This window comes from Bos indicus x Bos taurus, chromosome 17 (assembly GCF_003369695.1).
Source record: "Bos indicus x Bos taurus breed Angus x Brahman F1 hybrid chromosome 17, Bos_hybrid_MaternalHap_v2.0, whole genome shotgun sequence".
NCBI classification, from domain to species: domain Eukaryota; kingdom Metazoa; phylum Chordata; class Mammalia; order Artiodactyla; family Bovidae; genus Bos; species Bos indicus x Bos taurus.
This window is the reverse complement of record NC_040092.1, coordinates 11,409,048-11,436,947: the sequence shown is the minus strand read 5'-3', so window position 1 is coordinate 11,436,947 and position 27,900 is coordinate 11,409,048. Positions and strand designations below refer to the sequence as shown.

The window sequence follows — 27,900 nt, the reverse complement described above, 5'->3', positions numbered from 1 at the left end:
TGGCAGGGAGGAGCTATGTCCTTAGTCTGGGCTGCTGCTGGTTTCGTTTCCTTGGAAGGGAGGAGCTTTGGCTGGAGTCTTTAATCTCTCCTTTGCTCTGAGTAAATCAAACTCTGCTTTCATCCTGTCAGGTCTCCCAGTACATTCCTCTAGAATCCCAGATTTACTCCTGCCTTGATGCAGGAGACCCATGTTCAATCTCTGTATCAGGAGATCCCCTGGGGAAGGGAATGGCTACCCACTCCAGTATTTTTGCTGGAAAGCCCATGGACAGAGGAGCCTGGCAGGCTGCTATACAGAGGGCTGCAAAGAGTCAGACAGGACTGAGCAATTAACACTTTCACAGCCTAGAACATCTGGTCTTTCTTCAGAATGTACTCTGAAAAGGTATTTTTAACCCAGGTTGGCATTGCACCCAAGAGTAATCACAAGTAGAAACAGATTTTTGGTTTCTTTTTCCTCTCTTTTTTGTTGCAGACAACATTGTTCTATAGCCTCCTATGGTCCTTGCAGCAGTACATGAATGTTGCAAACAGAAACAGTCAAAAAATCTGGAAGCATAAATTCCATCCTGATCCTGACTAGAAGTGTAACTACTTTGGTGTAGTCTTGTGAGATATTTTTCTAGGTTAATGCACACATACATACACATATAATTTCTCTTTCTCTCTTTTAATGGCCTAACTCCATACATTTCACTTTTTGCTTAATAGACGTTATTTCCTGTCAGGGGAGTATAATCTCCTTGGTTCTGTCTCATCACAACAAAAATTTGAAGCGATGGACGTTAAAGCCCTTGGCGTGCCACAGCTCTCAGACAGACCGTGTTATAGCTCTCGGACAGATCAGTGTTACGGCTCTGAGTTACAGCTCAGTTTTATTTAGAAAATAAAAGGAAAATACATCCTCGAGGCGTGAGGGCATGCCAACCCAAAAGACATGAAGAGAAGAGCGAGCCCAGCCCTTTGGCTCCTCTTTTTATGTCTTTTCCTCCCCCTGGGCCTGCCCTGTGTAAACTGGGCTAGCCAGGAGTGCTGTCTGTCCCACCTGAGGTCTTCACTCCAGTCCTCGCGCCTTCCTTTGTTCTATTTTTGCGGGCTTTTCCCTTCCTTGTCTTTTAGCCACTGCCATTCTGGACTCCTGTTTCCTATTCTAACTACCTAACATTTCCTAAGGCACTTTTAGGATGGCAGAAAAATTGCAAACTGTCCCTAACTGCGCAGTGTGAACACGAATGTAACCTGGCATGCCTCAGTGCCCCAATCTGTAAAGAGGGCGGCCGATTAAAAAGTATTCATAACATAAAAGTTGAGGGTTATGTTTTATTTGGTGGGAATTTTTAGGACTTGAGGCCGGGGAGACAGCCTCTCAAGGGACCCCGAGAGAACTGCTTCAAGGGTGGCGAGGGGAGGAGCCAGGTTGTATGGAAGTTTCTCAACATAGGTCAGGTAGTCTGGACATTAAAAGCTTTTTTTATGTAAATGAAAGAAAACCAGATAGTCTAAGCTAAGGAATTTAGCACTTTCCGTGTATCTAAGAGTCTGGGCTCAGCGTAGTCGTTCCTTTCTAAAGCATCTCGGCTCTCTGGGGCCGGGGTTCTGTTTTCACGTTCCGATCTTTCCTTCCTCAGGGCCCACAGCAGCGAGTGGCTGCTAGATGGCAGCTAGTATTCCTTCCCGAGTTCCCTCAGGGCTCACCAGCTCACCATCCCTGTTGACTGTGCCATCCTTGTTTACTAATAGGGCAGGCAATATTCCATTTCTCAGAAAAACTTTTCTCTCTCACTCATGGAACTACTCAGAGGATAATCTGAAAGGAGAAACACAAAAGGAGAGATGAAAGCTGAGCAAAATTAAAGGGCGATTCTGACTTTAAAATTCTTTGGCCTGCTTGCTTCGCTTCAGTTGTGCTGGAATCTTTGCAACCCTATGGACTGTAGCCCGCCAGGCTCCTCTGTCCATGGGATTCTCCAGGCAAGAATACTGGAGTGGGTTGCCACGCCCTCCTCCAGGGGAGCTTTCTAACCCAGGGATCGCACCCATGTGTCCTGTGTCTGCTGTGCTGGCAGGCGAGTTCTTTACCACTAGCACCACCTTTAGGACTTCCCTGGTGGCTCAGACAGTGAAGAATCTGCCTGCAATGCACGACACTCAGGTTTGATCCCTGGGTTGGGAAGATACCCTGGAGAAGGGAATGGCAACCCACTCCAGTATTGTTTCCTGGAGAATCCAAATGGACAAAGGAGCCTGGTGGGCTACAGTCCCTGGGCTCACAAAGAGTCAGACACGACTGAGCGGCTACCTTTCACTTTCACTTTTCGGCACCACCTTTGATCTTAAATTGGCTAATTTAAGATCATTAGGTCTCCTGTTCCCCTTTTCCCAATGGTCACCAGGGCAGCTCTTTCACTGGTGGCCACTGTAATCCTCCTTTTTCTGGAGGGTTGGGTAGACAGGGTGCTGGGGGAGCTGGTGAAGAAAGCAATTTGCGTGTGGCTGGGATTTAAGGGAGTAAAGTAGAGGAGCCCAGGAGCTAATGTTCTCTGTGGCACTGTATGAGACATTACACCAAGTTGTGAAAGACCAGGGCTTCCCAGGTGGCACTAGTGATAAAGAATTTGCCTGCCGGTGCAGGAGACGCAAGAGACGCAGGTTTGATCCCTGGGTTGGGAAGATCCCCCGGAGGAGGGCATGGCAACCCACTCCAGTATTCTTGCCTGGAAAATCCCCATGGACAGAGGAGCCTGGCGGGCTACAGTCCACGGGGTCACACAGAGTTGGACACAACTGAAGAGACTTTGCACGTGAAAACCCAGACTCATCGCTGATATGCATATTCTTTTGTGAAGACTTTTTTACTTGAAGAAAGTCTGTAGCCACATCCACACTGGTCTGATTCTCAGCCAGGTTCCCAAGGGAAGCATTGCTGTCTATTATCAGAAACACTGTGGGCCAGGGCATGGGAGGGAGGGCCTACCAGGTTGGAGAGGTTGGTAATAAACACTCTTTCCTGTGAGTAGGACAGTGACGGTAATTAGAGCCTTAATGGCAGATACTATTGAGCACTTCCCATGTAGCAGATCACAGAAAAGTACACCTCTAAAAATAAATAAATAAATAAAGATGCACCACGTCTCAGATCTCTAACTGCAGAGGACAGATCTATGCTGCCCCATTGTTAGAAAAATTAAGTTCACACACTTTGCCATGATTCAAACAAATAAGCCTGGTGGGGTTTTGCCCCCAAATTGAGCCAATTTGCCGTTTCCTGTTGCCTGCTTGGTTTAGGCACGACTGCCCCAGGAGATATACGATGATCTCTGCTCCACTTTTTAGAGACACCTCATTTTGGTAAGGCTCTCGAACTGTGGGAGACTTCTGCTCAGAAACATGAGAGAGAGAGAAAGAAGCCCTGAGACAGGACAGCTCCCATGGAGCTGGGAGCCCGGAAGGCAGGTAGTACAGCAGACTGCACCCCTGGTAGGGCTGGGGCCCCCGACAAGATGCTGAGCCTCCAGGGAGGCTCAGAGAACTCCACCCTCATATCTCCTGCTTTAATCTCAGTTCTTCCCAGTTTTGTTTCCTCGGCAGGAAGTGGCCCAGAATGAGGACTCAGCTCTGGGCAATGAGGCATTTATGACTTGGGTGTTTCAGATTTCATACGAGTATGTCCATCATCCCTTACACGCTCTCTTCTCTGTTGCTGAGTCTCATGAATTTGTGGTTGAACCAGCAGTTCTGAAGTGCACCACCCTTGAGCTTTGTGTCACCTGCGTCTACCAGCTTGGACCAAATCATCAGAGTTCAGCTGACAAACACTTATCCAAAAAACTTTTGAAAGAAAATGCTTTATTGTTTCTTGTGGCCATACAAGCAATATAGATTTACAGAAAAATACAACAAAACCACAAAATTAAGAAAAGTATAAAGCTCACTCATCATACTATAATCCACATAGCCACTGAAAACATTGAGGTCTTCATGAAACCAACATTACAAAGGAAATTAAAGAAAGTACAATAGTATAAAAATGGATATCTAGGAATAATATGACAAAATATATGTACTAACAATGCAGGGAAAAACTATAAAATGTAGTTACAGAGTAATTAAAGAAGAAAATTAATGGAAAGAAGTTCCAAGTTTGTGGACTGGAATTGTCAATATTACATGGATGTCATTTTCCCTCAAGTAATTTATGGAATTCTAATCAAATGCCTCCCTGTATTTTGGGTGAAAATTCACAAACTGAGTATAATATTATCATAGAAAAAGCCAAGAGAAAACATTCGTTTGGAGAGAACACAGTTTTCTACAAGACACTGAGAATATCAGGATATCATAATTAGTCAAGGTAGTATTAAGTCAAGGACACAAAACCTGACCGATGGAACAACACAGGCTCACACACAGAGGACTCGGGACATATGTCTGAGGTGCTTCTGCAGAACAGTGGGAAGGACGGTCCCTTCAGCAAGAGCTGCTGGAATATTTGGCACCCACATAGACGAACTAGTGGGGGACCCCCAGCTCACACCCGTCTGTCTGTGTTTTGATAGGACGTTCATAAAGTCATTGCCAAATCTATGTCATGAAGTTTTCCCCCTGTGTTTTCTTCTAGGAGTTTTACAGTTTCAGCTCCTGTGTTCAGGTCTTTATATGTTCTGAGTTGATGTTTGTGCTGGAAGAAAAGGTGTGGTTTTATCCTTTTGCATGTGGATATCCAATGTTCCCAGCTTGATTTATTGAAGAGACCATCCTTTCCTCATTGTATATTCTTGACAACCTTGCCCAAGAGTAGTTGACTGTGTAAGCAAAGCACTGACAATAAAGCAAAAATAGACAAAGGGGAACTAATCCAACTAAAAAGCTTCTGCCCAGCAAATTAAAAAAAAAAAACACAAAAACAAACCCAGTGAAGTCAGAAGGTAACTGATGGAAAAGAATAGATACATGTGTAGCTGAATCACTTTGCTGTGCATTCAAAGCAACACGCAATGCGAATGAACTACACTCCAAAATTAAAAATGGAAACAGATGTATGAATGAAAGGGAGCAAAGGTAAGGGAAAGGGAGGAAATGATTGCAAAGCACAAATCTCACAAGGGGTTAATTAGCAAAATAATGAGGGCTTTGGACAACTCAATGGCTAAAGGACAAAAATCCTAACTGTATAATGGGCTACAGATTGAATTTTTATTTCTCTAAAGAAGCTTTACAAATGGCCAGCAGGTATATGAAAAGATGCTCATCGTTATTATTATTTTGGCCACACTGTGTAGCTTGCCTGATCTTGGTTGCCCAACCAGGGATTGAACCCTGACCCCAACAGTGAGAGCGCCCAGTCCCCACCACTGGACCCTCAGGGAATTCCCATACTCAATATTATGAATCAACTGGGAAATGGAAATCAAAATCATAAGACATCGCTTTGACCTGTTAGCATAGCTGTTACATGTGCTAAAGGACACTCGTGTTGGTGAGCATGTGGAGGGCCTGGAACTCTTGACCACTCTTGCTAAGAATGCAATTTGGTGCCATCACTGTGGAAACAGTAGGAGAGTTCCTCAAGAATTAACAATAGCCCCACCAGAGGATCCATGTGGCTCTTCAACTGAGCAACTGTTTACCAGTTCAGTTCATCTACTAGTGACTGTATCTTTATGTACAATTCTGAAACACTCTCGGAAAACAATACAAGTGGACCACCCACATGGTAATTACATGTGATTCCAGTGTCCTGTCCGCATGAAGAGATACCTGTGCTAAAGATAACACCGTGGTACCAAAACCCCATCTGGGGTAAAATCCCATTTTCAGAAAGACTCGACATAGACATGGAAATTGAGACAGAAAAGAAAAGGTCCCAAATTTTGGAGATACTTTGGACTTCTTCCTCTTTTTTAAAAAACAAAAATATTTCTCACTCTCATGTTTAAATCAGTGACCAAGTATGGTCCTCCCAGGTCCCTAGAAACAGGAGACACAGCCTGTCATCCTGTGTCCAGGCCACACGGGAACCCCCAGGGTCTTCCGTGAGGCAGACCGAGTTAGAGGAAAACAAGGCCAAGACCTTGATGATCATTTCTCTGGGAAAGGCAGGCGAGGCAGGGAAAGCAGTCCTTGGATGGCAAGTATGAATAATGTAAGAGGGCTGTGGAGAGGAAGGGGTTTCCTGAGTCATCTGGTACCTGGTCCCAGCATGAGTGGGGCAGGGTGGGTTGTGGCTCAGACTGGCTCTGAGTCTGGGCAGTGGAGCAGAGAGGAAAGGCTCGACAGGTTTGCGTGGGAAAGGCCAACAGGTGAGCTGCTGGCTGTGTCTAGGAAACAGCCAACCCCAGGAGGGCAGTCTCTCCAGGATCAGCAGGGCCCAGATGTCAAAGCCTCTGAGAACACAAATATACAAAGGATAAACACAGAAGCCCCGGCCAAGGAGCAGGAATGAGGGTTGAGATGGGGTGGGGAGAGGGTGAGACGGTGGCTTCATCTAGGAGCCACCTCGTAGGCAGTGACAAGAGAAGAGGTGATGGCTGAGGATGACCAGGATGGTACCTCGGGTCATCATCACAGCTAGGATTTGCTGAAGAGCCCACACCTACCTTGAGGGTGGTGGCAGAGGTGCTTGTGTGGGTCTGGGTCACTCTAAGGAGCAGATGCCAATGTGACATTAAATGTGGGAGATTGTTCTTTGGGGAAACACCCAGGTGAGAGACAATGATCAGGGATCTTATGGAAGCTGCGAAAGCTGACAACCCTGATCTAATCTGACTCTGGGTGAAGGCAAGAAGGAAGGACAGTTGGCTCTGCAGTCAAGACAATGTCCAGCAAGGTCGTGGAGAGTCCTTTTGCCAGTGTCCCATGTCGGAGCTTCCCCTGCCTCTCAGGAATGGGGCTGCCTGAGTGTCTCTGGCACCCATGGTCATTGTCTGGGAGCTGCAGGTAGGCAGCGTGGCTTGGTGTCAACGTGGAGATGGATCACAGAGGGCAGTAGCTGGGACCCTCAGCCGAGTATGTTCCCTCCACTGAGGCTCTGCTATATCCCTTGTCATGGTCCCCAGATGGGAAACAGAAAAATTCAGTGTATGAAGACACACTGAGAGCAGCAACAAAGAGCAAGAGCTTCATAGCAAGAAGGACCAGGGTTCAACTTCACACTCTCGTCTCTCACTCATCAGGGGACTCTGAGTGAGTGGCCATGTCTCAATGTATTACAATGAGAATCAGAGTAAAACCCATCTCACGGGGATGCTGGAGGCCTCAAAGGAGGAACAGCAATATGGAGAAGCCAAAGACTGTCTTCCAACCACTTAGGTGACCAGTGACTCAGGTGGTAAGAACATCTTGATCTTTTGTGCATCCTTATGGGAGTTTTTCTGGAATGGACTTTTGTCAACGACACGTTGGTTTTGGTACCAAGGCAGGGTGACAGTGTAAGTTGGTAAGCCTGCTGTCTAACCCAGTGATTCATTCTGGGGCAGACACAGGTATAATTCGACATATTCTAGTAACCACAATGAAAGAATACAAAGACCGAGATGAAACTCCATTTGATTTAAGTAGCATTTCTAGAAGTTGTTATCTCAACATGCCATTAGTATCAGGTCACATGAAATCAGGAGTTCTCACCGGCACGTTCCAGGTGCTCACTGGCATCCCATTCAAGTTCCTACAGCATGAATAGCTCAGCCAGTATCTAACCTCGTGTGCCAGCCAGTGCCACCTCTGTGGCTCTCTACCAGCCACATTTCCAGTCGGGTCAGCCGGGTCCAGAATCACAGGCCTGGAAACAACAGTCAGAGAGGACAGGTGAGTACATGGGCTGTGTCTGGGGTGTTCAGAGCTCCCGGCAGGACAAAATACCAGCCTGGGTAGACTGTTTCTGGGGGCAGCTGGAGGGCCCATGGACACCTCTCCCTGGGTTGTGACCTGGGTGCCTTGCCCTACAGTGAGCATTGAACATGAGGTGAAGGAGGCTTGCATTTGGGCCTGGAGAGACCTGGTTTCAATCTCACCTCTGCTCTTTAGTAGTGGTATCTCTTTGGGCAGGTCACCTGAATCTCTAGTCTTCAGTATCCTCATCTGTGAAATGGGCAGATTTGAAAATCCCTGCCTCAAAGGATGTTGTATGAGGATCTAGAGAAGCACATGACATGCTCCCAACAGTAACTGATACATAATGAGGGGTCTATACATGACAGGTTTAATAACCACCATTCCCCTATTCTATCAGAGTGTTTTTGTCTTACAGCAAGCTCTTGCTTCCCGGAAGCAATTTTTATTACTGCTATAGCTATTGGTATTTGAGTCAAATTTTAGCTCTTTCACTCACTCTCTGTAAAGTTTGCACAAGCTCTTCTTTTTCCATACCTCAGCGATCTGTGGTTAGCACAGTGCCTGCCTCACAGGGTTGCAGGTTATTATTTCAATCAGATGGTAGGAGTAAAGTGCCCTGCACAGTGACTGAGAATAGATGATGATCAATAACTGGAAACCTCCCTCTTCCTACGTGTCCAAGGTGCCACAGCTGTAATCAGAGTTGCATTTATGTGGGGATCTAAGCCATGTGAGGATAGAATACCTGGGTTTTGCAAGCTGTTTCTTCAGGTATTGTCTAATAATAGAGTTTTCAGTGTCATAATACTTTTTCCAGTAGATGCAGAGGTCCTGATACTTCAGGATTAACTCCAAAACAGTCCGAAATCCCTGAGCTGTGCTGAATTCTGGTTTTGCGCTTCCTTGTTCCCAGGCATAGACGGTCAGCAGCTCCAGGGCATACTGTGGGGGCAGGTTATTCTTATGCTTCATCTTACACTGAGAAGAGGGAACAAATTAGAAACATGAGTTTGTTCAGCTTTTGCGTGGAGAAGAGTTGATGCCTATCCTTCTCAAACTATTTCAAAAAAGTGAGGATAAGGAGATGATTCCAAACTCATTTTACACCAAAAGCAGAAAAATGCAGCACAAAAAAGAAAAGAGCAGGCCTGGTGATAGACGGGAAAATCCTCTACAAGATATTAGCAAAGCAAATTCGCCAACGTATTACTAGGTCACACAGCATGATCAAGTTGGATATAGTCCAGTGACGCGAGGATGTCAGAATCCACAAATCAATCAAAGAGATACATTTCTATTAACAAAATAAAGGATAAAAACATGATTATTTCCCACATACAGAAAAAAATTGAGAAAATTCAACAATCACTGTCATACAAACTCTTAACAAGGTGGGTATGGAGAGAACATAACTCAATAAAGGCCACATATGACCAACCCACAGCTGACATCACACTCAGTGGTGAAGGCTGAAAGCTTTTTCTTTAAAATCAAGAACAAGACACATATGCCCACTCTCCTCACACTTATTCAACATAGTATTGGAAGTCCATCCATGGCAATCAGGCGAGAAAAAGAAACAATATCCATGCAAATTAAAAAGGAAGTTTAAACCTATTGCTATTTGCAGATGACATGGCACTATACATAGAAAATGCGAGGCACCTCCAAAAAGCTATTAGAAATAAAAACTGAATTTAGGAAGAGTGCAGGATACAGTAATAATACATAGAAATATGCTGTATTTCTATATATGAGTAACAAACTATCACAATGAGAAATTCATTTATTCATTTTTTAATCTAATCTCAGTTTTATTTATTTATTTACTCTACAATATTGTATTGGTTTTGCCATGAATTGATATGCATCCGCCATGGGTGTACATGTCCTCCCCATCCTGAATCCCCCTCCCACCTCCCTCCCCATCATCCCTCTGGGTCATCCCAGTGCACCAGCCCCGGGCACCCTGTCTCATGCATCGAACCTGGACTGGCAATTCGTTTCACATGTGATAATTTACATGTTTCAATGCCATTCTCCCAAATCATCCCACCCTCGCCCTCTCCCACAGAGTCCAGAAGACTGTTCTAGACATCTGTGTCTCTTTTGCTGTCTCACATATAGGGTTATCATTACCATCTTTCTAAATTCCATATATATGTGTTAGTATAGTGTATTGGTGTTTTTCTTTCTGGCTTACTTCATTCTGTATAATAGGCTCCAGTTTCATCCACCTCATTAGAGAAATTTAAAAGCCATCCCACTTGCAATTACATTTAAAAGATTTTAAAAACTAGGAATAAATTCAACCACTTGAAAGACCTATAACTGACTTTGAGGAGAGCAACTGAAGATGACAAAAATAATGGAAAGAGGTACCATGCTCATGGATTTGAGGGGTTAATACTCTTCAAATATGCATACTACCTGAAGCAGTCTGTTTGCATGGCCTCACGGAATATGATTTAGTGTTGCTGCGCCATGCCACTCTTCAAGGGAGAAAATGGGAAGGACAAGAGGTTAATTCATTTGCCCAGATTCAGACAGCTAGGAAGTGAGCAAAGGGGAGTGGGGGGGAGCACTCATTAGTTCATTGAATACTTACTTACTGAGAAGCTATTATATTCCAGGCACTGTTCTAGGTTCTAGGGCAACAGCAGTGAATAAAACATGCAGTATCATATTATATATTTATACAATACACACAAATAAATTATACAAATGCCTTCTTTTATGTACATTCCCAGAGGGAAGACAGACAATAAACAAACAAATAAGCTCATGCAAAGGCCCTGAGGCTGAAGTAGAGCTTCCTTCTTGGTGGACCAATGAAGAGGAGAGAGCAGCCTGGGAGTAGGGGTGAGCGGGGAGTTGATGATGATATTTAATACAGGACCAAGCCGTTCGTAGATTGGTGGTGTGTGTGTGTGTGTGTGTGGGTATGAAAAAGATAAGAAAGACCCATGGTTTGGTCCGGAGCAACTGAAAGGATGGAGCATTCATTTGCTGATATGGGAGAACCAGGAAGGGTAAGACACCCAAGTCCACTGGCAATGTCCCAGACCCTACCCTTCTGCCCCCTGTTTTTTCCCCTTCTGACCAATGTCTACTCCTCCATGTTCTTCTTCTCATCGTCTCCCTCCAGGCTCCCTTTCCCTCCTCTCCATTCGTCTCCATCCGGCTCCCTCCTGCCTCCCGCATCCTTTCTGATTCCTCCCCTCCTCCCTCTCCTCTCTCTTCTCCTCCCCACACCTCTCCCTGCTCCTTCCCTCCCTCCACGCCTCCCTCCCTCCTCTCTCGTCCTCACTCTCTCCCTTCCCCTCCTCCTCCTCCTCCTCCTCAGCTCTCTGCCCAGATGGGACCGGCCATACCAGTTGGTACCAGTGCTTCACCAGGCGGATGAGGCTCTTCAGCTTGGCCGGACGCTCCTTCAGGAAGTCTCGCTGCAGCTCCGTGAAGCAGGGGGAGAACTCGCCCTCTCTCCTCTGGTTCTCGCACTCTTGGATGAGCTTGACATAGATTTGAGGGTCAGGTCTGTAACCTTTGGTCAACTGACCTGTTGGGAATGAATTCAAGTTTAAATGTCAGCTCTTTTCTGAGTTTCTTTCTGTCACCCTGGGGACACAGACTCACTGGCGGTGGGGGGCAGTGGGGAGGTCAGCAGGCCCAGAGCCAGGGGGCCTGAGGTCCATCCCCGGTCCTCCCTTCTCCCGCCTCTACCGCCATCACCCATCGTCTCTCACCTGGACTCAGCAGAGGTGGCGGCACCCTCCTCCCTGGATCCTCCACAGCCCACACAGAGCCCTTTAAACCTGATCCTTCCACTTCTTGCTTCCCAGGACCTCTGGATAAAATCCCAAGTCCTCACAGTGGCCCACGAGGATGGTGAGACCTGTCTCCTCCTTCATCTTACCTCCTGCCTCAATCCCTTTGCCACTGACTCCCCTGGTTGCTTCACTTCTTCAAATATGCCACGTTCATTCCTGTCTTTGCACCTGCTGTGTCCTCCGCTGGAACCCCCAAATCTTTGAGTGCTTGGCCTCTTCTCATCCCTCAGGTCTCAGGTCAGAGGTCACCTCCCTTGTCACCCTGTCTCCAAAGTCCTCTGATTCCCCATTGCTCTCTTTTGGGTCATCCTATTTAATTTGTGTCGCAGGAAGTTATCATCTCATTCCTGGTTTTCATATGGTCCGGCTCCAGGAGAGAGGTTCTCTGTCTGTCTCATTTAGGCCACAGAATATGCCGTGTGCCTCCAAGTCTGTGCTCCTGCTCAGTCGCTAAAGCCTGTCCGACCCACTGCGACCCTATGGGCTGTAGTCTGCCAGGCTCCTCTGTCCATGGGATTTCCCAGGCAGGAATACTGGAGTGGGTTGCCATTTCCTTCTCTAGGGAATCTTCCTGACCCAGGAATCGAACCTGCATCTCCTGCTTGGCAGGTGGATTCTTAACCACTGAGCCACCAAGGAAGCCCTGCATCTAAGGTACACAGTAGAAATTGAGCCTCAAAAAATATATTGCTTCCTATCCCAATGTTCCTGCACATTATCTCAAAATTCCAACCCTCAGTGTAAGTTTGAATGGTTGCCTCATTTTTGCATAGAAAATGAAATTAACATATTGAGTTCAGCCTAGACCTAGTTTTTAGAAAGAGATCACACAGTTTGCCAAAAGTCAAACTAGTAAGCCTGGCAGGTGTTTTTTTTTTTTTTTTTTTTTTTTTTTAGTGTTTCATTTGATATTTATTAGATAAAAATATCTCAGGACTTGGTCTTTTGAGTGTTGAATACAGAAGTCAATTTCTCTTCTCAAACTTTAAGTCAAACAGTAGAGAGGGAGGTTCAAAATACACAGTAATATTCTGGGAAAGCAGCTCTCTGGAAGTAATCCTGCCTTTTAGCAATTGCAGATTTCTCTGGTATAAATACTCCTGCTGCTGCTGCTAAGTTGCATCAGTCGTGTCCGACTCTGTGTGACCCCATAGACAGCAGCCCACCAGGCTCCCCCATCCCTGGGATTCTCCAGGCAAGAACACTGGAGTGGGTTGCCATTTCCTTCTCCATTGCGTGAAAGCGAAAAGTGAAAGTGAAGTCGCTCAGCCGCGTCCGACTCGTAGCGACCCCATGGACTGCAGCCTACCAGGCTCCTCCATCCATGGGATTTTCCAGGCAAGAGTACTGGAGTGGGGTGCCATTGCCTTCTCCATGGCAGGTGTTCTATACAAATATCTTGATCCCCCCAAATGCACCAATTTGTTGTTTAACGTCACTTCAGTGGCTGAGTGTGACCCTAGGCATTCTTGTCCCAGGAAAGATGCTGGGGTCTCCTCCCACTTGAAGGGATACCTTGGTTAATAAGAGTCTCAAAGTGAGAGACATTTCTGCTCAGAGACAAGAAAAGAGAGCGGAAGAAGCCCTGACATAGGACAAAGACTGTAAGAACCTGTGGCTGGGAGCACTCACCCAGGGCATCAAAGGCAGGCAGGACATCGAACTCCACCTCCTGGTCGAGCTTGGGGGACCTCAGCACAAAGCTGAGAGCGCGGGGATTCTTCCATTGCTGTTTCTGGACCTCAAACTTCACTTCAAATGTTTTCTCTCTTTGACAGGCTTCCAGCTGTCTCCTGATTTCTTCGATGAATTCTCCTCGGCGCTCAAGCTGTTCCCGAAAACTTGTGAGATTGGTGAGGAAGACGACAAGGTCAGCATCTGATCGTCCCCTGAGGGTCGTGCCTTTGCCTGAGGAGCCACCCTAAAAAGGTGATAAGAATGAGTATTGACACATTTCATTGAGAAGAGCCTCCCTAAATACAATGCTGAGAACAATCACTAACATTTTGAGTGCTAGCCACTGCTCTGAAGGCATCAGCGGCTGTAACTCCTAGAATGCTCACAAGAACTCTGGGATCTAGCTACTGTTATTATCTGTTGTCATTTTCCGGATGGGGAAACAGATGCTGAGAGATCATGTATCAGTTCAGTCATACAGCTAGTGGGTGGCAGAGATACAGTTTACATCCTGGTTGTCTTTTTCCAGGGTCCATATTCTTTACTCCCTGTAATTTATGACCTTATGTGATTAATACTGTAAACTGGCCCGTGGCTGACTTTACTTGATCTGCAAGTCCTATAAGGTACTGAAATTTATAGATAAGGAAACTGAGGCACAGAGAGGTTAAGTGACTTGCCCAAGACTTCACCGCCAGCAGGTGCTATCTGCTTTTAAAACGTATACTCTTAACCAGCTCGTGACTTTGCAGAAATAGTGAGATCCCAGCCTGGTCAAGATTAGTGAACTGTAGATGCTGCCAGGATTCAGATTGCTTATCTCTATAGCAGTCGTGACCCAGGTGGTTTATACACTTCTCCAGGGAATTTGTTAAAAACTTACAGATGATGCCCTCACCCCAGAAGCTATTTTCACAAATGTGGTTATAGTTCTGGCATGGATAAATCAGAAAGCACCAGCCCCAGAGACCTCAGCCTTCTGCTCTCTGCCTGTCCCTGTGCAAACGCTTGCTCACCAGCCCCCCTTCTCCCCAGCCAGGCCGTTCTGGACTCACCTTCACAACTTTGGACACTCTGTGAGGGGCACATCGGAAACACCTCTCCTTCAGGAAAGTGCAGATGATGTCGATGGCTTGTTTGACTTGGGTGCGGAACTCCTCGTTTGACAGGAGGTGGTCTTCGATGAACTTGTCTAGAGACTCAGCCGGGGTATCACTGAGCTCCACCATGACGCTGGGGACTGGAGAGCCAGAGGCGGCAGAGCTGCTGCTTGAAACTGTGAGCTTCTGTCTCCTCTGCTGCCTGCATCTAGGGGGCTGTTAAGTTTCATTTCACTGGCAGGGAGGAGCTATGCTGCTGCTGGTTTCGGTTCCTTGAAAGGGAGGAGTTTTGTCCTGAATCTTTGTTTCTAGTTTGTCTCTCTGCAAATGGAACACTCCTGCCAAAGGCTCCTGTGATCCCACAAACCTGTGAGGTCTCTCAGCTTTTTCCTCCAGAACCCCAGAGTTACTCCCTGCCTTTACCAGGCAGACTAGCATGTCTGGTCTGTCTTCAGACTGTACTCTGAAAAGCTGCTTTTAAACTGTTAATACTTCACCCAAGACTAATCACAGTTACAGATAGATTTCTGGTTTCCTTTTCCTCTTTTCATTGTGGACGAAATTGTTTTATAGTCTCCTATGATCCTTGCCGGAGAAGACAATGGCGCCCCACTCCAGTACTCTTGCCTGGAAAATCCCATGGGTGGAGGAGCCTGGTAGGCTGTAGTCCATGGGGTCACACAGAGTTGGACACGACTGAAGTGACTTAGCAGCAGTAGCAGCAGCATGATCCTTGCAGCAGTACATGTATATTGCAAACAGAAACAGTCAGAAAAATCCGGAAGCACTGTTTAGTCCACCCCTGATCCTAAACCTCAAAGACTACAACTATAACTACTTTGGTTAGTCTTGTGAGATATTTTTCTAGGTTTACGCACACATATGCACAAACATAATTTCTCTCTCTCTCTCTCTTTTTTTTATGGCATGAATCTATATGTTTTACTTTTTCATAAACTTTAGTTCTTTAGGTTGACAGAAAAATTGTGAGCTGTCCCTAGCTGTGCAGCTTTGAACACGAATGTAACCGGGCATGCCTCTCTGTCCTAATTTGTAAAGAGGACTTTCGACCTGAAAAGTATTCACAACATAAAAGTTGAGAGTTATGTTTTATTCGATGGGAATTTTTAGCACTTTAAGCCAGGGAGACAGCCTCTCAAGTGACCCTGAGAAGACTGCTCCAAGGAGGCGAGGGGAGGAGCCAGGTTGTCTAGAAGTTTTGCAACATAGGTCAGGTAGTCTGGACATCAAAAGTTTTTGGGTAAATTAAAGAAAACCAGATATCCCATTGAGGCAAAAAGGGGAAAAAAAAATAGAGGAATGAGCTTTTTTCTTTCCCTTTCCGGAGAACACAGAAGATAAAGAGAAGAGTGAGCAGGCCTGAACATTCTTAGGTTTTTTACTTTATCAGTTCAGTGCGGCACGCCGGGCTTCCCTGTCCATCACCAACTCCCGGAGCTTGCTCAAACTCATGGCCATCGAGTCGATGATGCTGTCCAACCGTCTCAGCCTCTGTTGTCCCCTTCTCCTCCCGCCTTCAGTCTTTCCCATTGTCAGGGTCTTTTTTTTTTTTTAACTTTAACTGCTCCTAACTCTGCATGTCTGTAAGTTTGCTTTTCTGCCTCCTAACTCTGCAGGAGCTACAGCTCACCCCTATTTTCCTTTCTGTGTGTGTGCTCGAGAGTGCTTAGTCAATGCCAGTTCTTTGAGGCCTGCTGGGCTAAATACATCCTGTATCTGGTGTTTACGCTTGCAACATTCTTCCCCTTAAAGTTCTTCTTTTTATATATCGGAAAGATAGCCGCAGAGCCGCCAAACTGCCAGATTCAATTACTGGATTACTGATGCCAGCCTATGACTGTGTTTAAAACAGTGCAAGAAGAACAAGTCAAGATCCTAACACCTTTGTTCCTCATCACTGATTCCTGACTGGAAGCCCTTATCTTATAAAAGTCCCTGGGGGGCGGGGGGTGCAGTTCTTAAGGCATGAGTTTATGGAGCTCCCCTCTCTGCTGGCTGAGAATTAAAGCCACCTTTCTGTTTTTTCCAAACTCTATCTCTGTATTTTTATTTGGCTTTGCGGGGCTGAGAAAGCCAAGATTTTGGCCAGCAACAATCTCAAGTTAAGGAATAGAGTGCTTTTCTATGTATGGGAAGATGTCAGAGTCGGGGCTCACTGAAATCATTCCTTTGATATGCACCTCAGCTATCTGGGGGTAATGTTAGGAAGATCCCCTGGAGAAGGAAATGGCAACCCACTCCAGTGTTCTTGCCTGGAGGATCCCATGGGCAGAGTAGCCTGGCGGGCTGCAGTCTGTGCTGTGCTTAGTTGCTCAGTCATGTCCAATTCTGTGCGACCCCATGGACTATAGCCCATCAGGCTCCTCTGTCCATGGGGATTCTCCAGGTAAGAATACTGGAGTGGGTTGCCAAGCCCTCCTCCAGGGGAATCTTCCCAACTCAAGGATCGAACCCAGGTCTCCAAAATTTCAGGTGGATTCTTTACCGACTGAGCCACCAGGGAAGCCCAGGTCTGTGGGATCACAAAGAGTCAGACCCAGCTGAGTGACAAGCACACACTTCCTGCTTTCACATTCTGCGCTTCCTTTCCTCAGGGCTCACCTTTCTTCCTGAGTTTCCTTAGGGCTCATCAGCTCACATGAAGGGCTGCAATTGCTGATGACTGTGACAACCTTGTTTACTGACATCAGTTCAGTTGAGTTCAGTCAGTCAGTCGAGTCCGACTCTTTGCAACCCCATGGACTCAACACACCAGGCTTCCCTGTCCATCACCAACTCCCAGAGCTTACTCAAACTCAAGTCCATCAAGTTGATGATGCCATGCAATCATCTCATCCTCTGGTATCCCCTTCTCCTCCTGCCTTCAATCTTTCCCAGCATCAGGGTCTTTTCCAACAAGTCAGTTCTTCGCATCAGGTGGCCAAAATACTGGAGTTTCAGCTTCAACATCAGTCCTTCCAATGAATATTCAGGACTGATTTCCTTTAGGATGGACTGGTTGGATCTCCTTGCAGTTCAAGAGACTCTCAAGAGTCTTCTCCAACACCACAGTTCAAAAGCATCAATTCTGCCATGCTCAGCTTTCTTTATAGTCCAACTCCCACCTCCATACATAACTATTGGAAAAACCATAGCTTTGACTAGACGGACTTTTGTTGGCAAAGTAATGTCTCTGCTTTTTAATATGCTGTCTAGGTTGGTCATAACTTTTCTCCCAAGGAGCAAGTGTCTTTTAATTTCATGTCTGCAGTCACCATCTGCAGTCACCATCTGCAGTGATTTTGGAGCCCCCAAAAATGAAGTCTCTCACTGTTTCCATTGTTTCCCTACCTATTTGCCATGAAGTGATGAGACCAGATGCCATGATCTTAGTTTTCTGAATGTTGAATTTTAAGCCAACTTTTCCACTCTCCTCTTTCACTTTTATCAAGAGGCCCTTTAGTTCTTCCTCACTTTCTGCCATAAGGGTGGTGTCATCTGCATATCTGAGTTTATTGATATTTCTCCCAGCGATCTTGATTCCAGCTTGTGCTTCATCCAGCCCAGCATTTCTCATGATGTACTCTGCATATAAGTTAAATAAGCAGGCTGACAATATACAGCCTTGACATACTCCTGTCCCTATTTGGAACAAACCTGTTGTTCCATGTCCAGTTCTTACTGTTGCTTCTTGACCTGCATACATTCTCAAGAGGCAGGTCAGGTGGTCTGATATTCCCATATCTTTAAGAATTTTCCAGAGTCTGTTGTGATCCACACAGTCAAAGGCTTTGGCATACTCAATAAAGCAGAAGAAGATGTTTTTCTGGAACTCTCTAGCTTTTTCTATGATCCAACAGATGTTGGCAATTTGACCTCTTGTTCCTCTGCCTTTTTTAAATCCAGCTTGAACATCTGGAAGTTCATGGTTCACGTACTGTTGAAGACTGGCTTGGAGAATTTTGAGCATTACTTTGCTAGCGTGTGAGACGAGTGCAATTGTGTGGTAGTTTGAACATTCTTTGGCATCGCCTTTGTTTGGGACTGGAATGAAAACAGACCTTTTCTAGTCCTGTGACCACTGCTGAGTTTTCCAAATTTGCTGGCATATTGAGTTCACATATCATCTTTTAGGATTTGAAATAGCTCAACTGGAACTCCATCACCTCCACTAGCTTTGTTTGTAGTGATGCTTCTTAGGGTGCGCTTGACTTCTCATTTCAGGATGTCCGGATCTAGGTGAGTGATCACACCATGGTGGTTATCTGGGTCATGAAGATCTTTTTTGTATAGTTCTTCTGTGTATTCTTGTCACCTCTTCTTAGTATCTTCTGCTTCTGTTAGGTCCATACCATTTCTGTCCTTTATTGAGCCCATCTTTGTATGAAATGTTCCCTTGGTATCTCTCATTTTCTTGAAGAGATCTCTAGCCTTTCCCAGTCCATTGTTTTCCTCTATTTATTTGCACTGATCGCTGAAAAAGGCTTTCTTATCTCTCTTTGTTATTCTTTGGAACTCTGCATTCAAATGGGTATATCTTTCCTTTTCTCCTTTGCCTTTAGCTTCTCTTCTTTTCTCAGCTATTTGTAAGGCCTCCTCAGACAACCATTTTTCCTTTTTGTATTTATTTTTCTTAGGGATGGTCTTGATTCCTGCCTCCTGTACAGTGTCACAAACCTCCATCCATAGTTCTTCAGGCACTCTATCAGATCGAATCCCTTGAATCTATTTGTCACTTCCCCTGTATAATCATAAGGGATTTGATTTAGGTCATACCTGAATGGTCTAGTGGTTTTCCCTACTTTCTTCAATTTAAGTCTGAATTTGGCCATAAGGAGTTCATGATCTGAGCCACAGTCAGCTCCCAGCCTTGTTTTTGCTGACTGTACAGAGCTTCTCCACCTTTGGCTGCAAAGAAAATAATCAATCTGATTTTGGTATTGACCACCTGGTGATGTCCATGTGTAGAGTCTTCTCTTGTGGTGTTGGAAGAGGGTGTTTGCCATGACCAGTGAGTTCTCCTGGCAAAATTCTGTGAGCCTTTGACCTGCTTCATTTTGTACTCCAAGGCCAAATTTTCCTGTTTCTCCAGGTATCTCTTGACTTCCTACTTTTGCATTTCAGTCCCCTATAATGAAAAGGACATCTTTTTCGGGTGTTAGTTCTTGAAGGTCTCATAGTCTCTACTGATATGGCAGGAAATATTCCATTTCTTGGGAGAAACTTTTTTTTATCACTCTGGGAACTATTTCACAGGATAAACTGAAAGAGGAGACACAAAAGGGAATTTGAAAGGTATCAAATACTGAACCAAAATAAAGGGCGATTCTGACTTTAAAAATCTTTTTGGTAGTTTAGTCACTAAGTCATGTCTGACTCTTTGTGACCCCATGGACTGCAGCCCACCAGGCTTCTCTGTCCATGGGATTCTCCAGGCAAGAATCCCACTGGAGTGGGTTGCCATTTCCTTCTCTAGGGGATCTCCTGACCCAGGGATTGGCAGGTAGATTCTTTACCTACCTGAGAAGCCCCTCAAAAAAGTTTTTATTGGATCTTAAATTGGCTAATGGTCTCAGTTCAGTCACTCAGTCATGTCTGACTCTTTGCAACCCCATGGCCTGCATCAAACCAGCCCTCCCTGTCCATTGCCAACTCCCAGAGTTCACTCAAACTCAAGTCCATTGAGTCGGAGATGCCATCCAGCCATCTCATCCTTTGTCGTCTCCTTCTCCTCCTGCCCTCAATCTTTCCCAGAATCAGGGTCTTTTCCAATGAGTCGACTCTTCCCATCAGGTGGCCAAAGTATGGGAGTTTCAGCTTCAGTATCAGTCCTTCCAGTGAATATTCAGAGTTGATTTCCTTAAGGATTGACTGGTTTGATCTCCATGCAGGCAGTCCAAGGGACTCTCAAGAGTCTTCTCCGGCACCACAATTTGAACCAGGCTGGAGAGATCATTACTAAACACTCTTTGCTGTGAGTAAGATAGTGATGGTAATTATTTATAATCATAATGGCAGGTATTAATTAAAAACTTCCTATGTATCAAATCCCACAAAAGTACACCTCTAAAAAAAAAGAAAAAGCGTACCTCTCAGGTCCCCAACTGCAGAGGATCAATCTATGCTGCCCCATTGTTAGAAAAATTAAGTTCATACACTTTGCCATAATTCAAACAAGTAAGCCTGGTGGGGGTTCCATAAAGAATGTCTTGTCCCCAAATTGTGCCAATTTACTGTTTCCTGTTGCCTGCTTGGTTTAGGCACGACTGCCCCAGGAGAGATATGATGATCTCTGCTCCACTTTTTAGAGACACCTCATTTTGGTAAGGCTCTCGAACTGTGGGAGACTTCTGCTCAGAAACATGACAGAGAGAGAAAGAAGCCCTGAGACAGGACAGCTCCCATGGAGCTGGGAGCCCGGAAGGCAGGTAGCTCAGAGAACTCCACCCTCATCTCTTCTGCTTTAATCTCAATTCTCCCCAGTTTTGTTTCCTCAGCAGGAAGTGGCCCAGAATGAGGACTCAGCTCTGGGCAATGAGGCATTTATGACTCGGGTGTTTCAGATTTCTTACGAGCATGACCATCATCCCTTACATGCTCTCTTCTCTGTTCTGAGTCTCATGAATTTGAGGTTGAACCAGCAGTTCTGAAGTGCACCACCCTCGAGCTTTGTGTCACCTGCATCTACCAGCTTTGACCAAATCATCAGAGTTCAGCTGACAAACACTTATCCAAAAAACTTTTGAAAGAAAATGCTTTATTGTTTCTTGTGGTCATATAAGCTATATAGATTTACAGCAGAATACAACAAAACCACAAAATTAAGAAAAGTATAAAGCTCACTCATCATACTATAATCCACATAGCCACTGAAAACATTGAGGTCTTCATGAAACCAACATTACAAAGGAAATTTAGGAACACTTGCTAAGTACACTAATATAAATATGGATATCTAGGAATAATATGAGAAAGCATATGTAACAGCAATGCAGGGAAAAACTATAAACTGTAGTTACAGAGTAATTAAAGAAGAAAATTAATGGAAAGAAGTTCCAAGTTTGTGGACTGGAATTCTCAATATTACATGGATGTCATTTTCCCTGAACTAATTTATGGAATTCTAATCAAATGCCTCCCTGTATTTTGGGTGAAAATTCACAAACTGAGTATAATATTAACATAGAAATAGACAGAGCCAAGAGAAGACATTAGTTTGGACAGAACAGAGTTTTCTACAAGACACTGAGAATTAATATCAGGCTATCATAATTAGTAAAGGTAATATTAAACCAAGGACACAAAAATTGATCAATGATATAACACAGGTTCACACACAGATGACTCTGGACATATGTCTGAAGTGGTTCTGCAGAACAGTGGGGATGGACGGTCCCTTCAGCAAATGCTGCCGGAATACCTGGCATCCACACAGCAGAACTAGTACAGACCACCACCTCACACCCATTTGTCTGTGTTTTGATATGATAGTCATAAAGTCTTGCCAACTTTACGTCTTGAAGCTTTCTCCCTGTGTTTTCTTCTAGGAGTTTTTCAGTTTCAGCTCTTATGTTTAGGCCTTTATCTATTCTGAGTTGATATTTGTGCAAGCTGGAAGAAAAGTTGTGATTTTATCCTTTTGCATGTGGATATCCAATTTTCCCAGCTTGATCTATTGAAGAGACTGTCCTTTCCTCATTGTATATTCTTGACAACTTTGCCAAAGAGTAATTGACTGTGTAAACAAAACACTGACAATAAAACAAAAATAGACAAAGGGGAACTAATCCAACTAAAAAGCTTCTGCCCCGCAAATGAAAAAACACAATGAAGTGAAAAGGTAATTGATGAAAAAGAATAGATATATGTATAGCTGAATCACTTTGCTGTACATTCAAACTAACAGACAATGTAAATCAACTATACTCCAATATAAAATAAAAATGAAAAACAGGCATAAAATAAAAGGGAGAAAAGGGAATGGAAATAGAGAAAATGATTACAATCCACTATCTGATAAGGGGTTAATGACAAAATAACGAGGGCCTTGGGCTTCCCTGGTGGCTCAGCTGGTAAAGAACCTGCTTGCAATGCGGGAGACCTGGGTTCAATCCCTGGGTTGGGAGACCCCCTGGAGAAGGAAATGGCAACCCACTCCAGTGTTCTTGCCTGGAGAGTCCCAGGGACGGTGGAGCCTGATGGGCTGCCGTCGATGGGGTTGCGCAGAGTTGGACACGACTGAAGCGACTTAGCAGCAGCAGTAGCAGCTACCATATGATCCATGTGGCTCTTCAATTGAGCAACTATTTACCAATTCAGTTAATCTACTAGTGACTGTAGCTTTATATGTAATTCTGAAACACTCTCAGAAAACAATACAAGCAGACCACCCACATGGTAATTACGTGTGATTCCAAAGTATCCTCTACGCATGAAGAGATACATGTGCTAAAGATAACACAGTGGTAACAAAACCCCATGGCGAGTAGAATCCCATTTTCAGAAAGACTCGACATGGACATGGAAATCGAGATACAAGAGACTAGAGAGTAAGGATCCAAGTTTTGAAGACACTTTGGGATTCTTCCTCTTGTTTAAAAACAACCATATTTCTCACTCTCATGTTTAAATCAGTGACCAAGTATGGTCCTCCCAGGTCCCTAGAAACAGGAGACACAGCCTGTCATCCTGTGTCCAGGCCACACGGGAACCCCCAGGGTCTTCCGTGAGGCAGACCGAGTTAGAGAAAAACAAGGCCAAGACCTTGATGGTCATTTCTCTGGGAAAGGCAGGCGAGGCAGGGAAAGCAGTCTTTGGATGGCAAGTATGAATAAAGTAAGAGGGCTGTGGAGAGGAAGGGGTTTCCTGAGTCATCTGGTACCTGGTCCCAGCATGAGTGGGGCAGGGTGGGTTGTGGCTCAGACTGGCTCTGAGTCTGGGCAGTGGAGCAGAGAGGAAAGGCTCGACAGGTTTGCATGGGAAAGGCCAACAGGTGAGCTGCTGGCTGTGTCTAGGAAACAGCCAACCCCAGGAGGGCAGTCTCTCCAGGATCAGCAGGGCCCAGATGTCAAAGCCTCTGAGAACACAAATATACAAAGGATAAACACAGAAGCCCCGGCCAAGGAGCAGGAATGAGGGTTGAGATGGGGTGGGGAGAGGGTGAGACGGTGGCTTCATCTAGGAGCCACCTCGTAGGCAGTGACAAGAGAAGAGGTGATGGCTGAGGATGACCAGGATGGCACCTCGGGTCATCACAGCTAGGATTTGCTGAAGAGCCCACACCTACCTTGAGGGTGGTGGCAGAGGTGCTTGTGTGGGTCTGGGTCACTCTAAGGAGCAGATGCCAATGTGACATTAAATGTGGGAGCTTGTTCTTTGGGGAAACACCCAGGTGAGAGACAGTGATCAGGGATCTTATGGAAGCTGCGAAAGCTGACAACCCTGATCTAATCTGACTCTGGGTGAAGGCAAGAAGGAAGGACAGTTGGCTCTGCTGTCAAGACAAAGTCCAGCAAGGTCGTGGAGAGTCCTTTCACCAGTGTCCCATGTCGGAGCTTCCCCTGCCTCTCAGGAATGGGGCTGCCTGAGTGTCTCTGGCACCCATGATCATTGTCTGGGAGCTGCAGGTAGGCAGCGTGGCTTGGTGTCAACGTGGAGATGGATCACAGAGGGCAGTAGCTGGGACCCTCAGCCGAGTATGTTCCCTCCACTGAGGCTCTGCTATATCCCTTGTCATGGTCCCCAAATGAGAAACAGAAAAATTCAGTGTATGAAGACACATTGAGAGCGGCAACAAAGAGCAGGAGCTTCATAGCAAGAAGGACCCTAACCCTAACTTCACACTCTCGTCTCTCACTCATCAGGGGACTCTGAGTGAGTGGCCATGTCTCAATGTATTACAATGAGAATCAAAGTAAAACCCATCTCATGGGGATGCTGGAGGCCTCAAAGGAGGAACAGCAATATGGAGAAGCCAAAGACTGTCTTCCAACCACTTAGGTGACCAGTGACTCAGGCAATAAGAACATCTTGATCTTTTGTGTGTCCTTATGGGAGTTTTTCTGGAATGGACTTTTGTCAATGACACGTTGGTTTTGGTACCAAGGCAGGGTGACAATGGAAGTTGGTAAGCCTGCTGTCTAAGCCAGTGATTCATTCTGGGGCACACACAGGTATAATTCTACATATTCTAGTAACCACAATGAAAGAATACAAAGACTGAGATGAAACTCCATTTGACTAAGTAGCATTTCTAGAAGTTGTTATCTCAACATGCCATCAATATCAGGTCAGATAAGTAATGAGGAGGTGTCACTGGCACGTTCCAGGGGCTCACTGGAGACCCATTCTGATTCTTACAGCACGAATACCTCAGCCAGACTGTAACCTCCTGTGCCAGCAGCTGCCACCTCTGTGGCTCTCTACCAGCCACATTTCCAGTCGGGTCAGCCGGGTCCAGAATCACAGGCCTGGAAACAACAGTCAGAGAGGACAGGTGAGTACATGGGCTGTGTCTGGGGTGTTCAGAGCTCCCGGCAGGGCAAAATACCAGCCTGGGTAGACTGTTTCTGGGGGCAGTTGGAGGGCCCATGGACACCTCTCCCTGGGTTGTGACCTGGGTGCCTTGCCCTACAGTGGGCATTGAACACGAGGTGAAGGAGGCTTGCATTTGGGCCTGGAGAGACCCGGTTTCAATCTCACCTCTGCTCTTTAGTAGTGGTGTCTCTCTGGGCAGGTCACCTGAATCTCTAGTCCTCAGTATCCTCATCTGTGAAATGGGCAGATTTGAAAATCCCTGCCTCAAAGGATGCTGTATGAGGATCTAGAGAAGCACTTGACATGCTCCCAACAGTAACTGAAACATAATGAGGGGTCTATACATGACAGGTTTAATAACCAAAATTCCACTATTCTATCAGAGTGTTTTTGTCTTACAGCAAGCTCTTACTTCCTGGAAGCAATTTTTATTATTGCTGTAGCTATTGTTATGTCAGTAAAATTTCAGTTATTTCACTCATTTTCTGTAAAGGTTTGAACAAGCCCTTCTTTCTCCAAACCTCAGTTAATCTGTGTAATGGTTAGCACAGTGCCAGCCTCACAGGGTTGCAGGTTATTATTTAAATTTATTATTTAAATTGCATGGTAAGAGTAAAGCACTCAGCATGATTGACAATAGCTGATGATCAATAAATGTGGAACCCTATTTTTTCCTGAATTTCCAGGGTTCCACAGCTGTAATCAGCGCTTCATTTTATGGGGAGCTAAGCCATGTGAGGATAGAGTACCTGGGTTTTTCAAGTTGTCTTTTCAGGCATTGTGTAATAATAGGGTTTTCAAAGTCATAATACTTTTTCCAGTAGATGCAGAGGTCCTGATGCTTCAGGACTAACTCCAAAACAGTCCGAAATCCTTCAGCTGTCTTGAATTTTGTTTTTGAGCCTTCCTGCTCCCAGGCATAGATAGTCAGCAACTCCAGGGCATACTGTGAGGGCAGTTTTTTCCCATGTCTCTTCTTACACTGAGAAGAGGAAAAAAATTAGAAACATGAATTTTTCAGCTTTTGTATGAACAGTTAATGAGTTAATGCCAATACTTCTCAAACTATTCCAGAAAAGTGAGGATCAAGAGACGATTTCAAACTCCTTTTATACCAAAACCAGACAAATACAGCACAAAAAAGAAAACGATAGGCCTGATTTATCATAGATGTGAAAATCCTCCACAAAATACTAGCAAAGTAAATTCTCCAATATATTATAAGGTCATACAGTATGATCAAGTTAGATATATTCCAGGGATGCAAGGATGCTTCAGTATCACAGATCAATCAATTGATACAGTTGTATTAAGAAAATAAAGGATAAAAAGCGTGTGACCATTTCCCCAGATACAGAAAAAAAACATTTGAGAAAATTCAACAGTCGTATGTGATACAGACTCTTTCCAAGGTGGGTATGGAGAGAACATAACTCAATATAAGCCGTATATGACCAACACACAGCTAATATCACACTCAGTGGTGAAGGCTGGAAGCTTTTAAGATCGGGAACAAGACATATACGCCCTCTCTCCCCACATTTATCCAATATAGTATTAGAAGTCTGTCCATAGCAATCAGGCAGGAAAAAGAAACAAAATACATCCAGAGCAAAAAGGAGGACGTTATACTATTGCTATCTGCAGATGACATGATATTATACATAGAAAACCCAAAGACACCACCAAAAAACTTAAGACAATCGAAGACTGAATGCAGGAATACTGTAGGATACAAAAATAACACATGGAAATCTGTTGTACCTCTATACATGAATAACAGACTACTGGAATGAGAAATTTAAAAACAATCCCATTTATAATTGCATCAAAAAGGATTTAAAAACTAGGAATAAATTTAACCATAGAGGTGAAAGACCTGTACCCTGTAGTGTATAAGACTTTGATGAGAGAAACTGAAGATGACAAAAATAAATGGAAAGATATAGTGATGATGGATTTGAGGAATTAATGTTAAAATGTGCAAATTACCCAAACAAACCATATGCGCATCGTCATGGCATATGATTTAGTGTTGCTGGGCCATGTTACTCTTCACAAGTGACAAAACAAGAGGTTACTTCATGTGCGCAAATTCAGACAGTCAGGAAGTGAATAAAAGAGTGTGGGTTGGGAGGCGGGGAGTAGGGGGTTAGCACTCATTAATTTATTGAATAATTACCCAGTGAGCACGTATTATGTGCCAGGCACTATTGTAGGTTCTGTGGCAACAGCAATGAATAAAATATACAATATTATAATGTATATTTATACAATATATATAAATAAAATATACAAAGCCCTTCTTTTGTGGACATTTTTAGTGGGGAGATAGACAATAAACAAACAAACAAGCTCATGCAAAGGCCCTGAGGCTGGAGTAGAGTTTCCTCCTTGGAGAACTAATGAAGAGGAGAGACCAGCCTGGGAGTGGGGGTGAGAGGGCAGAGAGAGGGGTTCGGAGAGCGTGAGGGCAGATCCTGTGAGCCTCCTGAGATTATGGTGGGGGGGAGGGTATGGGGGTCAGTGGAAGTGACTGAGACGGTAGCAATCGATGATAATGGGTTTATTTTAGATACAGGTCCAAGCCACTTGCAGACTGGTTGGATGGGTGTGTGAGTGGGTATGTGTGTGAAAAAGATAAGAAGGACCCATGGTTCTGCCCAGCGTAGCTGGAAGGATGGAGCTCTCGTTTCGTGATGTGGGAAGACTAGGAAGAATGAGATGTCCACTGGCACCCATCCCAGGCAGGCCCTACTTTTTTTTCTCCCTAACCTTTCCCCCTCCCTACACCCTCTACACCTCCACCTTCTTCCTTTCAGCCTTTCCTTCTTGTTTCCTGCCCTCTCCCCTCCTCCATGCCCTTCCCTCCTCTCCATCCGTCTCCATCCGGCTCCCTCCTGCCTCCCGCATCCTTTCTGATTC

The 27,900-nt window shown here is 45.0% G+C and overlaps 1 protein-coding gene across 1 annotated transcript in view; it reads right to left on the bottom strand.

Annotated features, from left to right (window-relative positions):
* Positions 1 to 3,828: 3,828 nt before the first annotated feature.
* The window catches only part of LOC113907723 (2'-5'-oligoadenylate synthase 3-like), a 28,315-nt gene continuing 4,243 nt past the window's right edge, over positions 3,829 to 27,900 (bottom strand). Inside the window, 8 exon segments of the mRNA XM_027567342.1 lie at positions 3,829 to 7,604; positions 7,606 to 7,779; positions 8,578 to 8,810; positions 11,207 to 11,391; positions 13,295 to 13,583; positions 14,395 to 14,655; positions 24,716 to 24,908; positions 25,725 to 25,957. Coding sequence (XP_027423143.1) covers positions 7,580 to 7,604; positions 7,606 to 7,779; positions 8,578 to 8,810; positions 11,207 to 11,391; positions 13,295 to 13,583; positions 14,395 to 14,655; positions 24,716 to 24,908; positions 25,725 to 25,957 — 1,593 coding nt within the window. The 3' untranslated portion in view covers positions 3,829 to 7,579.